The sequence below is a fragment of the Pleuronectes platessa genome, chromosome 24 (genome assembly GCF_947347685.1).
Source record: "Pleuronectes platessa chromosome 24, fPlePla1.1, whole genome shotgun sequence".
NCBI classification, from domain to species: Eukaryota; Metazoa; Chordata; class Actinopteri; order Pleuronectiformes; family Pleuronectidae; genus Pleuronectes; species Pleuronectes platessa.
The window spans coordinates 5,386,812-5,403,040 of record NC_070649.1 but is presented as its reverse complement, the minus strand read 5'-3'; the positions used below and the strand labels follow the sequence as shown (position 1 = coordinate 5,403,040).

General features: G+C 50.8%; 1 protein-coding gene across 1 annotated transcript; it reads left to right on the top strand.

Annotated features, from left to right (window-relative positions):
• Positions 1–1,348: 1,348 nt before the first annotated feature.
• LOC128430894 (A disintegrin and metalloproteinase with thrombospondin motifs 5) lies at positions 1,349–15,102 on the top strand. The gene is made up of 8 exons (XM_053417022.1): positions 1,349–2,744; positions 8,936–9,068; positions 9,364–9,531; positions 10,065–10,348; positions 11,646–11,829; positions 11,915–12,090; positions 12,186–12,361; positions 12,456–15,102. The coding sequence occupies exons 1-8, from the start codon at positions 1,653–1,655 to the stop codon at positions 13,123–13,125; spliced, it is 2,883 nt and encodes a 960-aa protein (XP_053272997.1). The 5' UTR covers positions 1,349–1,652; the 3' UTR covers positions 13,126–15,102.
• The last annotated feature ends 1,127 nt before the right edge of the window (positions 15,103–16,229 follow it).

Below are 16,229 nucleotides of genomic sequence, written 5' to 3'. Positions count from 1 at the left end.
GGGGGTTGGTTGGTGGCGAGACTTGAGGACAGGAGGAGGAGAGAGACGGGTAGCGGGGGTGGGAGGTGGGTTGCATAACAGCTGATTCGAACATGAAGTTCTACTCGATTACTGGATCCACTCTGCAGCCGTCACCGCCTTGAAGTTGATGGGTGTACGCTGTGTTGTCATGGCCGTAGGAAAGATGTTAGGAGTCCAGAGGTCATGCCCCCCCCCTTTATAATGACTTGAGCTCCTTTAAGTAACATTTTCCTGCAGGAGGGTTTGAACACAGAGCGTATCCGAGCTGTGGGATCTTTCATTTAACCGGGTGGGGCAGCGAGGCTTACGGCGGCGGCACACCGTGTTCCGTTTTTCGGCCCGTGCACTCACAAGCCCACCCCCTTGCTGCATCCCCCCCTGCACTGCTCAGTCAAGTAGAAACTGTGGGGGGGGGGGGGGGGGGCTCGGATTAAGCGCCCATCGCTTTAGGAGAGTCGACGCGGCCTCTCGTCGTTTGACGCGACGGAGCAGAAATGTAATATCTGCTCTCGGGTTCTGAGAGGCCTCCCTCACACACAGTGCACACACACACTGACACCCCCCACCCCCACCACCACCACCTCCCTCCTTCTCTGAGGAAAGGTAATAGCTGTTGGGTGACTCAGCAAATGAGCAGTGTTTTGGAACTTTTAAGACGCCACTCTCCGTTTGGGCGCTGAGTGCGTTTGTCCCCTCCAGGTATGCGTTTGCTAAAGCCCCCCCATAACACACAAACACACACAGACACACACACGTATCCCCAGAGGTGAGACAGCTCCCACCTGGAGCCACACATTTCCCTCCTTTACTTTCCTAAGTGCAGCACCTACTGTATGCATGCTCGCAGATTTCCATCCACCTCCTCCCCCTCTTTCTTTCCCTCACACACACACACACCATTAAATGTTTCGCACTGGGAACGGTGAACTCCCACGGTTCTTATTCGGGACTGGCCATAAATTATCTATTCCCCCCCCCCTCTAGTTTGCTAGAAACTCTCGAGTCGGATCCTGTTGGACTTTGAGCCTTCAATTATTAAAGGGAGTCAAAGTGGTGAAACTGTAAAAATAACAGGCTGCTGGTTTGATGGAGACATTTCTCGAGGTGAGATAACTGTTGTTGGTCTTGAATGCAGACACTTGTTTTTGTGTTGTGTCTGTGTGCTGTTGTTGTTTTCTTCCGATGGAGCTCCCCTCTTCCCTCTGCTCCAGTGACAGCATTGTTCTCCTCTGCTCTCCTCCAGCACTTGACTTAACTCTGATTTGAGGCAGAGAGAGAGAGAGAGGGAGAGAGAAGAGAGGGGGTGGAGGAGTGGTGATTGAGCGCAAAGGGGGCAGGACTTTTTCTCTCCGGGTCCTATTAAGAGCAAACTTTGTGTTTTTGTTCTCCAACTTCAGCTCAGTGCTCTGCAGCCTGCACACAGGTCCTCTCTGCGGCTCTGTTTCTTTTTTCTCCATTTCTTTCTCACTAACGGTTTCTCGCCTGTTGGTCAGCACTGTGCGCCTTTTCATGGGGGGTTCGGACACCGGGAGGATGCGCTTTTTGGAGGAACAGACGCTCAAAGTTGTGCATTCGGACGCCCCGGGCTCGTTTTAGAGGATTCGTAGATGCGTGTCTGGTTGGAATGAACAATGGTGCGGCTCCTTGGTGCTGATGCCGGGGGCATGCTCTGGTTTCGGCTACTGTTGCTGTGCGCGGTGGAGTTAGAGCTGGGAGCCGGGGTCTCCACTTTCCAGGGTTTCTATCTTCCACCTGCGAACGGGTCGCTGCTCACACCTGCCCGGAGGACGGATGGAGTCGTGCGGACCGTTGACCGGATTTACCACGGAGGAGGGAAGGTGGGCTACCTAGTGTACCTGGACGGGAGCCGCTTTCAGTTGGACATGGAGCGGGACGAGTCGGTGCTGTCGCATCACTTCAGCCCCCAGTATGTGCACGCCATGATGGGGGAGAGCCATGCGCCCTTGCAGCGGGAGTGCGCATACCGCGGCACAGTGGACTCCAACGCGGAGTCCCTGGCCGTCTTTAACCTCTGCGGCGGGGGTCTGGAGGGCTTCTTCGCCGTGGACCACGCGCGCTACACCATCACGCCTATCGTTAGGGCGAAGGGACACGAGCATGACGTGCGCGTCCTGCAGGACAAGGACGCGGAGAGCGCGCTCCACGTGTTCACGCGCGAGAGCTTCAGCTTCGAGGCCATGCGCGAGGGGCGCGAGAGCTGCGGGACGCGCGACGGGCGCAGAGGACGTAGGGACGCTGCGGGGAGACGCCGGCACCGAGGGCGCAGGGAGGGGAGACGGGACAGACAGGCGCTCACTGATGAACATGACGCGCACGGACGGACACTGTGGAGCCGGCTCGCCAAGGCGCCAGTACCGGAGCCTGGCACGCGGAGGAGAAGGTCGGTCTCTCGCGCCAGGCACGTGGAGCTGCTTCTGGTGGCCGACGACACCATGTTGAAGAAATACGGAAAGGACCTGAACCACTACCTGCTCACACTGGCCTCCATCGCCTCCAAGCTGTACGGGCACGCCAGCATCGAGAACCCCATCCGGCTGTCGGTGGTGAAGGTGATCACGGTGGGTGAGAAGGAGAAGGGGCTGGAGGTGACCAAGAACGCGGCGGCGACGCTCAAGAGCTTCTGCAAGTGGCAGAACCAGCAGAACCCGCTGGACGACGACCACCAGCACCACCACGACGCCGCCATCCTCTTCACCAGGCAGGTAAACAACCCCCCCCTCGCCTCCTACACCTCCTCCACCTGTGCGCAACTCTCGGCTCGGCGCAGGCTCCGCGCGCCTTGGCTGGTGCGGTGCCAAAGCGGCGGAGTGACGCCACAGTTTGTTTTGGTGGAGTAAGCGGTGGCAGCTGGTTGACTGTAAGCTCTTGGCAGGTTGATCCTTGGGTGGCTTATTGCTAATAGCCTATAAAATGCTCAGTGTAATAAAAAGCAACTGACACACGTCACCTTTTAATACTTTCTGCGTGTAATGGCCCAACTGCGTGTTATTCTTTCATAAAGCGCTAATTCTGGCTGTTCCCCACTCGAATCCCAGTCAAGCAGGTGTGAAAACTACACAACCTGCTCCCCACATGTCCCTGTTACATCCACCTTTCTGTTCTATTGTGTTCTTCATCCCCTTGTTTCCTGCTCCTCTCCTTTTTTGCAGAATCTCGCGTGCGTAAAGCAGCGCGGACGTCTGCGTAAAACGGCCATAAAAACTGTATTTCCTGCGCCTGGTGTTTTTCTAGGCAGGCTCCACTGTCTCCAGGGCTCCCCCTTCCCAGTCCCCTGGCAGCCCCCAAAGCCTGCGAGATGTGAGGCGCGTGCCCGGGGCCGTGCACACACATTCTTCCCATGCTAGGAGGCTTGAAATCAGCTGCTGGGTGCATTGCAGAAATATGTCTAAAACTCCCTTGAAACTTGAGTTAATTGGGTAGAAATCCCAGCATTGTGAGCCTCCACTTCTCTCTCTCTCTCTCTCTCTCTCTCTCTCTCTCTCTCTCTCTCTCTCCCTCTCTCTCTCTCCCTCTCTCCACTCTGCACATTTTTTCCTAGTTACTTCTACAGTGTCTGTCAGCTGGGGCTGGGAGCTGTCAGGAAAACAAACACATCCACCCTGCGAGAAGCCATGCGTTTAGCCAGACCACACTCATTTATCCCTTCTTTCACCGACCCCCTGATCCATCTCTCTCCCCTCCTTCATCCTCCTCCATCCCCTCCCTGCCTGGTCCAAGCCGCAGGGCAACAGATCCACATGCATTTTTCACCTCCTCGGGTGTGGCTTCTTGGTTGGCTCCAGTTGACGTGTCAGATCGCTTCGCCCTGGATTGCGGTGTGCTCGAGTCATGTGAGTTCTTGTCATGGCCTGGGCGAGAGAGTAAACACCAGGGGTATTACCTCGGATCTCCTGGCGCTGGCGCCAACTTGGCACCGTCGTGCATTGGCAAAGGACAGCTGGTTGCACATACCTGAGGTTGGCATGCTGGCAAAGTGACCCAGTTTCTTCTGTGCCAACCACCTCCTGCCCCCTCACCAGCCTTGTTGCCGCTGCACCTGCACAGGCAAGTCAGAGAGAAGAAAGCGGGTGCCATGATTAGGTGGGTTTGGCAGGGAGCGCAGGAAACAGTTCTGTGGATGCTCCTCAAGCAGCCGGAAAGGAGGGCAGAGGTAACACGGACCCGGAGCTCTAATGAAACATGACAGGCTGTTTACTCTGAGTTCATCTCTACTTGAACTGTCTTCATTTTAAATTCCCCATGATCACCCTGCAGCCTCCGGCGCAAACATTTATCTCACATCGACATTAACAATACATCACTCTGCAATTAATTAGTGTGTCACCTGCCGCGGCACTTGCATGATTCATAAAGCTGTGATTCATAAAGCTGTCTCCTCGCTTCCCTTCGCCGTTGAACTGCAGGTCGCACCGTAGATTAAACCTGTCAACACGGTGTGTAATCATTGCCTGTGGACATGTGTAACGTGAGAAGCATCCTGCGGTGGGTGTGCGATTCTTATCTGATGCACTTATTGACAACAAATGAGCGTAATTGCAGCTAAATTTGGTGCAAGTGGCGTGAGCACACTGCTGTTGCATGACTTGAGTTAGGGTCGTGACCTTTATTACTGTAGAGGTGAGCGGTTAAGCCAAAGAAAGCAGCCGCCACCCTATCTTAACTTTGACCTCCAAAGTCTTTTGCCCTTAAAGGCCGTTGTTATCAGAACTCTGTGTTTTGGGCTGAGGGTTCAACTCGGCGCTACCAGGCAGACGCGCGGTGCTGAGGTTGTGGACTTCCAAACACCTGGTGCGATTGAGGGGAAAGTGGAATTCAAGAAACCGCATTCTTGCAAGAGTCGTTTTCCTGAGGGATTTCCACTCATGGCAGCAAACGTGTGATGAAGGAAAAAAAAACATAGAAGGTGGAGACGCTGACATTTCATTTTGACGTTACTGCTGCACAAAACGCGGCATTTCACAAACAGGACAGAGGCATTAAAGTTTTCCACTGACAGAAAGCCAGCTAGGAAATAACTTTCATTTGGCTCGGGGAGCTCATACCGTGCCGCGTCCTGAGCTGCAAAAGAAAAGGAGGGTGATACTTTTGGTTTTGTGGTGCAAATTGCAGCATTAACAAAGAGCGACAAACTTGGATGTGCTGCAGATTGGGTTCACATGTGTAACAGGAGAAGGGCCTGCCTGGTATTCCATTGTGCTGAATGTCAGAGGTAACCTAATAGCCGCAGACGCCCTCTTTCCTCTTTGCATTTCGAGCGGCTCTGGAGTAAATAACAGGCATTTTTGTCGTCTGCTGAACTAGAACCGGAGCTGACTGAAGACTTAGTGACTGTGGAGTCAGACCACATTAGCGAGGGGGGGGCGGGGGGGGGGGGGGGGTGCACAGGGTTGAAGGGAACCGTTCTCTTTGTGGCCGGGTCCAATTACTCCAACCCCCGCCACCACCCACCCCTCCTCCGTCCCCGCGTTGAGCTGACCCGTGTGGCGGTGACACCCGGTTCCACACATACCAGCACCAGAACAAAACAACGGGCCACATTGAGGAGGGGGGTGGCGGTGGGGGGGACTTCTGAGTGTGTACATGGGAACATTAAATTATATGCATGGCTGTGTTCACTTGTTGTGTGCTCGGACAGCAGCGGACAAAGCTCCACTGTCAGGCGGCCGCAGGGAGCTGCAGCGCCGCGGAGATGTTGACATACACGTGTGTTTCTGCAGCAGCTGAAATATTCGGAGGGACCTCTCTTCGCGGGAACTTGTGACAACGATAATGTTGACGTGTCGACCTTTTCAACCCGGGTTCACGTTTGGCCACTTTCACTTCGCACGTGCTGCCTATAGTATTTCATAAGACATTATTTTTGTTTTTTTCACATTTTGCATTTTGAGTGGATTCCAATGAAATTCAGTTGTTCACTCACTACACTGAGATATCGCACCAGGGAAATAGAGAAAAAACAAAGAGGCCAAGAAAAAGGCAATGTTTACCTTTTCAAATGGGAATTTCAGATAATATATTTCTTCTTGTATACTCGTCGATAAATAATAAACTAATAATCGTGACGTTCATGTCCAAACAAACTTCGGTGACCAATCCGCTTAGTTCCTGATCTAAAATGTGAAACAACAACAGGATCAGGTCATCGTGGGTCTTATGTGACGATGATGGATGTGAGAATCACTGCTGCACCTATACACAGTCCATTTCCTCCACTTGTGTTTAGCACTCGAGCTCTCCTCCCCTCCCGCTGTACATTAAGTGTACATTTCCCAGCCCTCGCCCCCGTCGCAGCAACTCCCTCTATTTGTTTTAAATGCCCCCGATATTTCACACCTGCTCTGCCTCGCCAGGCACATGCTGACAACCTGCGGACAGCTCCGTGGATCCGTGGTGTACGTACACAACTGGCCCGGAGAGTTCAGTGTGTGACCGAGACAACACGGGAGCCTTGGAGCTGCTCTCCAGTTTCCTTTCAGCACTCACATCGGGCTGGTTCATGTTTCCATGCATTGAAAACTGGAACAATTACCTCAGCTCAACTTGTCTTGATTTCTCCTTTAAAATCACGCAATCGGAAATTTCCCTCGTGTGAATCTGATGTCACATCTCTCCTGCTGCTGCTCGCTCGAAGCCTTCAATATCATGCTCTTAACAACATTGCTGGTTCTACGGACATAATGCAAAGTGTATGATAACCAAATCGTGTCTCATGTAGCTGATGAATCAAACTGGCTAAACATCTAGTAATAACCCAGGCGGCAACTGGTCCATCACTGGCAGAAACTCTGGTTTTTGTTGCATTTCATTTGCGGCTGTGGTGAAATCAGCCTGCAGGGGAGTTTTCATTTCACAGGCCGAGCTGAACTCGCTCTGCCAGAGGGGTTTTACTGTGTGTGTGTGTGTGTGTGTTTGTGTGTGTGTGTGTGTGTCTGAGTCTGGCTGGCTGTTTGTTTAACACTCACCTTGGCTTAGACTGCAAGTGGTCTTGTAGCACACACACACACACACATACACAGCTCTGATCGCCTCCTGACCTTCACGACCAGCTTGCCACCTGTTCCCTTGTTATTTCTGCCAACATTTCTGTAACTCCTTGTTCCCTCAGCTCTTCTCTTAATTTCCGGCATCCCCCCCCACCCTCCACCATCCTTTCGACCCTGCGCCTGTTTCCTGAAATTCCCTCTCCCTCCCTCCCTCTCTCCCTTGTTTTCTTTACATGTGCAGAGGCCTTTGGATGAAAACAAAGTGCAGAGGAGAAGAAAGGAAACTATATGTAGATAGGGACGTGAGTTATGGGGTCATTTTCCCGTGTCGCTCTTTCTTTTCTAATGGGAGATTAGCTTGTTTCTCTGTGCTGCACCGGGCGCAAGCTGTGTATACATGAACAGAGAGAAGCAAAAAACTGTGTTCATAGGAGAGCTTGTGAGCAGATGAATGAATAAATAAATGAGACGGAGGTGTAGAGGTGAAAGAGTGTGGGAAACAGGGGGAAAGAGAAACAGTGGAAATATGAGGGAAAGCGTCTCTATATGTTCTCGCTGTCTGATTCATAACAAACAGGGAAAAGTAAAGAGACATGGAGGAGGAGTTTCATTCAGTCGGCCTGAGTGTGTGTCTGTCTGTGTGCGTGTGTGACGAGTGAGGTGCTCTGGGCATGTATTTACATATGTTTTGTATGTTCAAGAATGCACCCATTTATTTTCATGTACTTAATTATAGTTGCGTGCATCTGTGTTTGTGTATGTGTGTGTGAGAAAGAGAGAGAGACAGAGACATAAAGAGAGAGAGAGAGAGAGAGAGAGGTGGTCCCACCCAGTCACTCATGTGTGTGAGCACCGAACACAAGGCAGTTTGTTCCAAACCGATCGGCCCAGAACGGGTAGACACCCTCCCCTGAGCGCTTCACACACATGACCCAGCAGGCCTGTCATGACCATTCATCCTCTCCACAGGACATATGTGTGTGTGTGTGTGTGACAGTGTGTGTGTTCATGCATGTGTTTACCCTTTTTTCTTTTTTTTTTTAGATGTGTACATGCCTTCGAGTGTGTCGTCATATATTTACGTGCACTTGTTGCACCGCATTGCACCGGGGAGTGTGCACGCATGGGCGCGTGTGCACGGATGTGACAGCCTGATGAGGCAAATTGATCCGTGCACCCAGCGGGGGGGGCGCGCGCCACGAGGCATCGACTACATGGACATGTGTGGGAATTAAAACAAAGATCGATGGCGTGCACTCCATGAGGCACAGAGAGAGAGAGAGAGAAAGAGAGAGAGATGGTGGAGGGACAGGAAGGAAGTTCAAAATGAAAGGGGCACAGATCCAATTTTCCTCATCGAAGTCAGTACAGCGAGAGAGAGAGAGAAAGAGAGAGAGAGAGAGGGAAAAGTGTTGTGTAACGTCTTCTGTCTCGTCCGGGAGGCTTGATCGATGACTGGCAGGTTGCATCATGGGAGGTGTAGTGGGCTGTTTCTGAAGCTGTTGGAGGTTTGGAAGAAGGATTGCTGGATCCTGTCTTGATGAAAACATTGTTGGACCAGCTGGAGGGGAAAGAGGGATAAGGGAGGACGTGCCTCCCTTTATTAAGTGTCATCACAATTTTACACTTGTTCATCACCGATTATCTCAGATTTCACCAGAATGAAGTCGACTTCAACTGCAGGAAGAAGAACTCTGCACTGTGGAAAACATGGCCACAGCTTTAGAGAAAGTAAAAACACATTGTTTTTGAAAGGGAAGGATGGAAGATCAGTGATCCCCAATGAAGGGAGACAGTCACGATTTATATAGATTATTGGGCGTCTTGGGATGGAGGCTGTTTAATCTGTTCCCCCTTCTTTTGCTGAATTTAATGTTTTTTTTATCTGCTAATCTGTTTCCCTCGTCCAGGACCTCTGTGGCCACCACTCCTGCGACACCCTGGGGATGGCGGACGTGGGCACCGTCTGCACTCCGGAGAGAAGCTGCGCCGTCATCGAGGACGACGGGCTTCACGCTGCATTCACTGTCGCACACGAAATAGGTAGGCATGGCTACTCACACACACACACAAGCCGGGGCATGCACGTTGCACTTTGTCAGCACGTCTCTCTCTTACTGATTAATATCACGTGCGTGTTGTCTGATGATTTGCACCTGAGGCCTGATTGATCGGTATGTTTTCTTTCCTCATTCTCACAGCGAGTGCAAACCTGAGACGAGACCTGTTCTCTCAAAGGAAACTCTGCACATTATGTGACTGTAACGTTCTCTCTCTCTCTCTCTCTCTCTCTCTCTCTCTCTCTCTCTCTCTCTCTCTCTCTCTCTCTCTGCTCCAGGTCACCTGCTCGGCCTGTCCCACGACGACTCCAAGTTCTGCGAGGAGCGCTTCGGGGTGAACAGCGACAAGCGGCTCATGTCCTCCATCCTGACCTCCATCGACGCCTCCAAGCCGTGGAGCCGCTGCACCTCGGCCACCATCACCGACTTCTTCGATGACGGGAACGGTGAGCGCGGCAGGAAGCGTGGAGCCATAAAAGGCGCTTGTGGTTTTGCAAAACATCTGCGATCCCGTTAATAGCGAGAACCTTTTCCAGCGAGCAGAGGTTTTATTCTCTCCCTCCATGTGAACCTGACCTCGTGATGGATGTTATCCCGTGGTACACATCACTGCAGGCTTTTTTACGACCCTGCAAAGATGTAATCTCGAATTTACAATCCCATTAAAATGTTAAAGAGTGCAGATGTAGTGCAGCCAGAGGCGAATTGCTCGCAGGAAATCAAGACGTGTCATACTTTGCTTTTCCGATTTGTCAGGAAGTGTCTTTCATGACGGCCATAAAGCATTGTTGTTGATGTTCTGCTAAGCGGTGCCATCGCTGGCGGCATCATTTATGTAGCAGCATGCAACGTTTCTGGCTTGACTGCATTCTGGCAGCTGCAGAAATTACTATAACATATTTTTACACGCCCTGGAGCTCCAAGAGCGTGCAAGTAGCGGACTCTTTAAGAAAACTCTCCTTCTTCTTCTCTGCCACAGCCGAGTGTCTCCTGGATTCTCCTCGCCAGCCCCTCCTCGGCCCCGAGGAGCTCCCGGGGCAGAGCTACGACGCCGTCCGCCAGTGCCGCCTGGCCTTCGGCCCCGAGTACACGGTCTGCCCGGGCATGGACGTGTGCTCCCGGCTGTGGTGCGCTGTGATCCGCCAGGGGCAGATGGTGTGTCTGACCAAGAAGCTGCCGGCCGTGGAGGGGACGCCCTGCGGGAAGGGACGCATCTGCCTGCAGGGGAAGTGTATGGACAAGACCCGCAAGAGACTCTACTCGGTAAGAGGGAGCAGGAGGTGTTTATCAAGGGAGACCAATCTGAAATAGATCCAAGATATTTTAAGCACAATGTCCAAATTTATCCGTTGGAGACAAAGACGAGAAGGAACGAACTGAAAGAGATACGGCACCTATATAATATAACATTCATTACCATATAGATAAAGAATAAAGCACGTGGCTCAGAACTCCACCTAGTGTTTTAAAGCATCTTGGACCTTGCAGGTATATAAAGTATATCTGAAAAAGATAACACCATCTGGTGGGTGCTCTTACTGGAGTCATAGCCAGACAGAGGAGATAACCTTCCTCCCAGCTCTGCATTATTTTTGAATGTCTAGGAAAAAGAGCTTGAGACACAACTTAGGGGATGAAATGACACCTGAATACACAGAACACAGCTACTAAGAGAGAAACAGATGGAAGCAGAGACACTATTGGTTCCTCGTTGTGTGGTCTCCGTTGTTTATGCCACTGCTGATCTACGCTATTTGTTCTCCTGGCCTCACTTACGCAGATCTAAATTGAATTTGGCGTTGACGACTTAAAGCACCAGACCTGCCCTTGGCAAGCTGTCGGCACCGTGTGTGTGTTGGTGTTAGAGAGAGAAAAGAGAGAGAAAGAACAGGAAAGAGTGAAAGAATATTTTCTTTATGTTTATTTGTCACACAAGTTTTGAAGAGTCTGGACTCCATCCTTGGCCGGCGACCACACGCCCGCAGCTCCGGCCAAGTTCTGTCTGGCTCGGTGTTCCACCGCGTGACGACCGGTCTGTGGCTCAGAGACATTAAACCGCCTCCGCTTCAGACTGGAACTTTTATACATTTCTTGCAGCGTTCCTGCAGATTAAAGAGCTTTTACTGTGGAAACCAGAAGTATCAGCAGTGGAAATCAATGAAAAAGCTTGTTTCCAAAGAAGCTCCTCGGGGGGGGGGGGGAGCATGTGAGCTGTGGCTTGAAACACATTGGAGATATTATCACATGAGTTCGGCCTCGTTCCTTTTCTCTCCGTCTCTTTCCACAGCCACAGTGCCGGCCTCGTTTTCCCTTATCACCGATCTCTCTCCACGGGGCGTCTCTCTGTGACACGTGGCTTGGACAGAAACTTCCAACATGTCTGATCCGCTCTAATTGTCCCCTCTCATCTCTTTCTCTTCTCTTTCTCTCCTCTTCATCATCTTCTCTCTGATCTCTCCTCCGCTGTCATCCCTCCCCTCCTGACCCGCATCTCCTCTTTCATCTTCCCCTCTCCTCTTCTTTTTCTTGTCACTCCTCCTCCTCCCCCTCCTTCTCCCAGGTGTCCAACCATGGCAGCTGGAGTTCCTGGGGTTCATGGGGTGCGTGCTCCAGAACGTGCGGAGGGGGGGTGCAGTTTGCCCAGCGCCTGTGCAACAACCCGCCGCCGCGGAACCACGGGCGCTACTGCACCGGGAAGAGGGCCATCCATCGGTCCTGCAGCGTCACGCCGTGTCCCGCCTCCAGTGAGTGCACCAGCCTGAGGACACATGACTATAATCTCTATCTATAAACAGGGAGATAAACACAATATATCCATGTTCTCTTCAGGTAAGAGTTTCCGTCAGGAGCAGTGCGAGGTGCGTAACGGGCCCCAGACCGATCCTAAAGGGGTGAAGACCTTTGTCGAGTGGGTGCCCAAATACGCCGGAGTCCTCCCCAAAGACGTCTGCAAGCTGACCTGCAGAGCGAAGGGAACGGGATACTACGTGGTGTTTGCTCAGAGGGTGAGTCAGTTGAAACACCGGGTGCAGTGTGTTCCCTGAAGAAACTGAAAATAGAAAAGTGAGGGATGACATCGTGACTGTGTGTGTGTGTTCAGGTGGTCGAGGGGACGGAGTGTCGGCCGTACAGCAGCTCGGTGTGTGTGAAGGGGAAGTGTGTGCGGACGGGCTGCGACGGCATCATCGGCTCCAGGCTGCAGTTCGACAAGTGCGGTATATGTGGGGGGGACAGCACTGGGTGTCTGCGTGTGATGGGGAACTTCACAAAGAAGAGGTGAGAAGACGCTTACAGATGTTGACACTGTATCAGCTCGAAGGTTTCCTCCATTTTATGCACCGCTCTGATCTCTCCTCTCTCGCCCGAACAGTAAGGGCTACACCGATGTGGTGAAGATCCCCGCGGGCTCCACCCACGTGAAGGTTCGACAACACAAGGCCAAGGACCAGACCCGCTACACCGCCTACCTGGCGCTCCGGCGGCCCAACGGCGAGTACCTCCTGAACGGCAAGTTCATGATCTCCACCTCGGAGACGATCATCCCGCTCATCGGCTCGGTGCTCAACTACAGCGGGTGGAGCCAAAGGGACGAGTGGCTTCACAGCATGGGCCCCGGGGCTCTGCAGGAAGCCTTGGTGGTGCAGATTCTGGCCACGGACGCCAAAAAGCCCCTGGATGTTCGTTACAGCTTCTTCATGCCGCGCCGGACGGCCCCACAGCCGCCGTCCGCTCCACTCGTCCCCGTCCCGAAGGCAACCACCTCACGGAGCACCACGACGGTCTCCACCACGACAAGAACCACCACCAGCACCACACCCTCTATCCTGGACCCGGGGCCGACGACAGCTCCGGGGCCCTCAACCCCCGCCCCGGGGCCCCAGTGGGTTACAGGTCCCTGGATGACCTGCTCCAGGACGTGTGACACAGGCTGGCAGAGTCGGACAGTGCAGTGCAAGGACCAGGATGGGAAACTGTCCAAAGGATGCATTCTGGGTACTCGGCCCTCTGCCTTCAAACACTGTCTGGCTCGGAAATGTTGAGGAGGCGGAAAAAAAGATTTACACGACACGAGAAAAAGACGTTTTAACTTCTGATGAAGGTCTCAAGTGCTGGATGTAGGACCAATGAATGGACCAATGAATTTGAACCTTAAACTGGACGGTGAATGTTGGCGCTTGGACCCGTCCGACAGACACTCAGAGACACGGTGGCATGGATGCACCCGACTATATGCCAGAGGGATGCCCTGGAGTCCTAGTGGTTCCCGTATGACAGAGACAGGTGTTGCCCTGGCATAGCTAAGAACTTGAGATGCATGTCATTTCCACACGGACAACAACTGATTGTCTTTACCTCCGATCCCCTGGAGGCTCAGTGTGTGTTGCCCTGTAACAGCATGCATGTTGTGCGTGTCTTTTTGTAATGCTATTCCATGTGTTCTCATCACTGTGGGTATATGTGAGTCAAACCCCTTTGTCTTATGTCGTCTGAGACCAGAGTCCTGCAGGTTGGAGACCCTGCCCTGTCCCACGACTGCTATTCTACATATTAGGGGCGTTTAGTGATGAAAAGGTTTGTTTACGGGAACAATGTTGAAAATGTGGAATCACTGGGTGGGAAACAATCTTTATTGCAACTTAAGTTAAGGGACAATAGCACCAATAAAAGTCTACCTATGGCCACGGAGTATATGAGCATGATGACAACAGGGATCTCCTTCGCTTCTTCCTGTAAATATTTCGAAGAGCTACTCTGACGACTCAGCAACTCAACGACAGTGAATTCAACGGAGGGGCAACGTAACCATGACACTCCCTAACATTTAAGGAGGCTGATGATGAATCAGATTTGGGGCAATGCTTGATTTGTGTGTGTGCGTGTGTGTGTGTGTGTGTGTGTGAGCTTCTTCACTCTCAGCTCCACTTGTATCGGTTATTCTGCTGGTGCTGGGAGGTTTATTGTCCCCATGTGTTTTTGTCTGTTGTTGTTGTTGTTTTTGTGTGGCGGTCAATATGTGTTAGTTTGTCTGTTTATCTGTTTAGGAAACTATGCTAATATGACAATGTGTGCCCTGGAAACTCGCAACGACAGCAGGAGACACACACGAAGGCGGGCGTCACTCTCCTCCTGCAGCTCCACTCATTCTCCATTTTACTCAACATCCTGTATTTGCTGATCATCCCTTCAACTCGTCTTCAACCCTGGTGGGTGGAGTTTGCCATAATGCCACAATTCATATTGTGCCACTCGGGGCAGTAATATGACAGTGGATGAACTTAAATAACACAAATGTACTGTTTGAGACAGTATAATAGAAGATCATTGAAATTTGCATTAAACGTAGAGTAAAAAGTACTTCATATGAATACTTGGTCAATGTCCTGAGTTCTCAGCTTTACAAGTTAAAGTTGCTTGTGTACCTTATGGACTTAAAAGAAACCCGTAGTTCTGATTGTGTTAAATCTCCTGGCACCAGTCGTGTTTCCCAGTTTGGCAAACTTCCCCCATCAGCCTCCTGTGTAGCAGACACCAACAAACCACTCGTACAATCCGCTCTCCTCCTGCCTCACACATTCACATTTATTTACACAATGTAGACTTTTTTTTACGTGACTAGATCTTTCATATACGTGTTCGTTATCAACCATATTTACACCGTTTCACACGTACAGACACACACATTGAAACAATCCATCAGGTACAACCATTGTGTGTTTTTCAAACCCACACACACACATTCACACAACCTCCTTTGATTCTTCCAGGGGGGGGGGGGGAAACCCCTCTCGCTGAACGACAGAAACACAGCACTGAACTTGTAATTTATTGTTTGTACAACTGGTATGTGTGAATAAAAACAGAACAATGAGAGGAGTTTTATTTATTATACTAATTTTGTATCAAATTACTATTTAACTTAGGAATTTGACTGTGCAGAATCTTTCCTTTGTAAGAATATAGTTTCTTTTTTCTAGCCATCCACATGAATATATGTACATAAAATCTATATATTTAAATGCTCTTGTCTCTGTGTGGTTTGTGTTTGTCATTGCACTGAAACATTAATATTTCGCTGTTCAGAACCAAACAGGAAATGAATAAACCTGCCTTTAATGCGTAGGGAGGAAAGTGGCAGGCGTGTAAAATAAAATACATGTTTTAATTCATTATGCATCACACTGCTATGTTGAAAATCACAGGGAACAGTGTGTTTGCCTTCATCAGGCTCAAGGAACACAAGATAAATTCAGAATTACAGGAGATAAAACATTTTAAAAAATCTATAAATATTCTTTCTCATATCACAGTAACTACTTCATATATTGTATGTAGGTTAAATGTCACATAATTTATCATCTGATCATTTGTTGTGTGAAATATTAGCAGTTGTCAGATAAAAGCACTGATTTCCAACCACAGAGCATCACCTGCTAGTTGCCTGCTGAACTTGACCCAATGACCCCACACTGCACATTTCTGCACCAAGACTGCCCCCTGGCGGCGAGTGGCCTCTGTTTTACAGCTCTGCAAATCGATATCCGTCTAAATGTGACGCTAAGGCGCCCCCTGCCGGTGCGAAGAGTGTAATGTTCCACTTATGTCATGGATATTTGTCTGCGTTGCACGTCTGCCATCTGTTGGAGTATGATGGAATTACAACTGTACACTTTAGTGACCTGTTGCTCTTAAGGTGGACTTCAAAGCTCTTACCCTCAGAGAGTGATGTTTGTCAGTGAGGCGAAAGTACGCACAGCAGGATCCAGACAATATTTATGCACCTATTAAACCAATAACACACTTATCTTGATTTTCTTAATTGATGGTATCTAAATACATTATATTCTACATAGTTTGATTATATTTATATCGATTTGGAGCTTTGCTGTGCCTAAAAACGTCCAAACGATCCGTGCGTAAAAGCAGTTTATTTGTGGCTGTGAGTGGACGTTCTCTTATTTGTGCTGCATCCACTGTGGATGATATAATCTCTGAATTGCCAGTGGCTCTTCCTGCCTGTTGGAGAGGAGGAAGGGCCCGGGCGGGCGGGAGCAGCAGCGGGAGGACAGGGGCTCCTCCTGCCTTGGTTTGAGCGAGGAGGCGGCGCGCTGGAGGAGCAGCTCCACCTTAAGACCTCGGCGGCCCC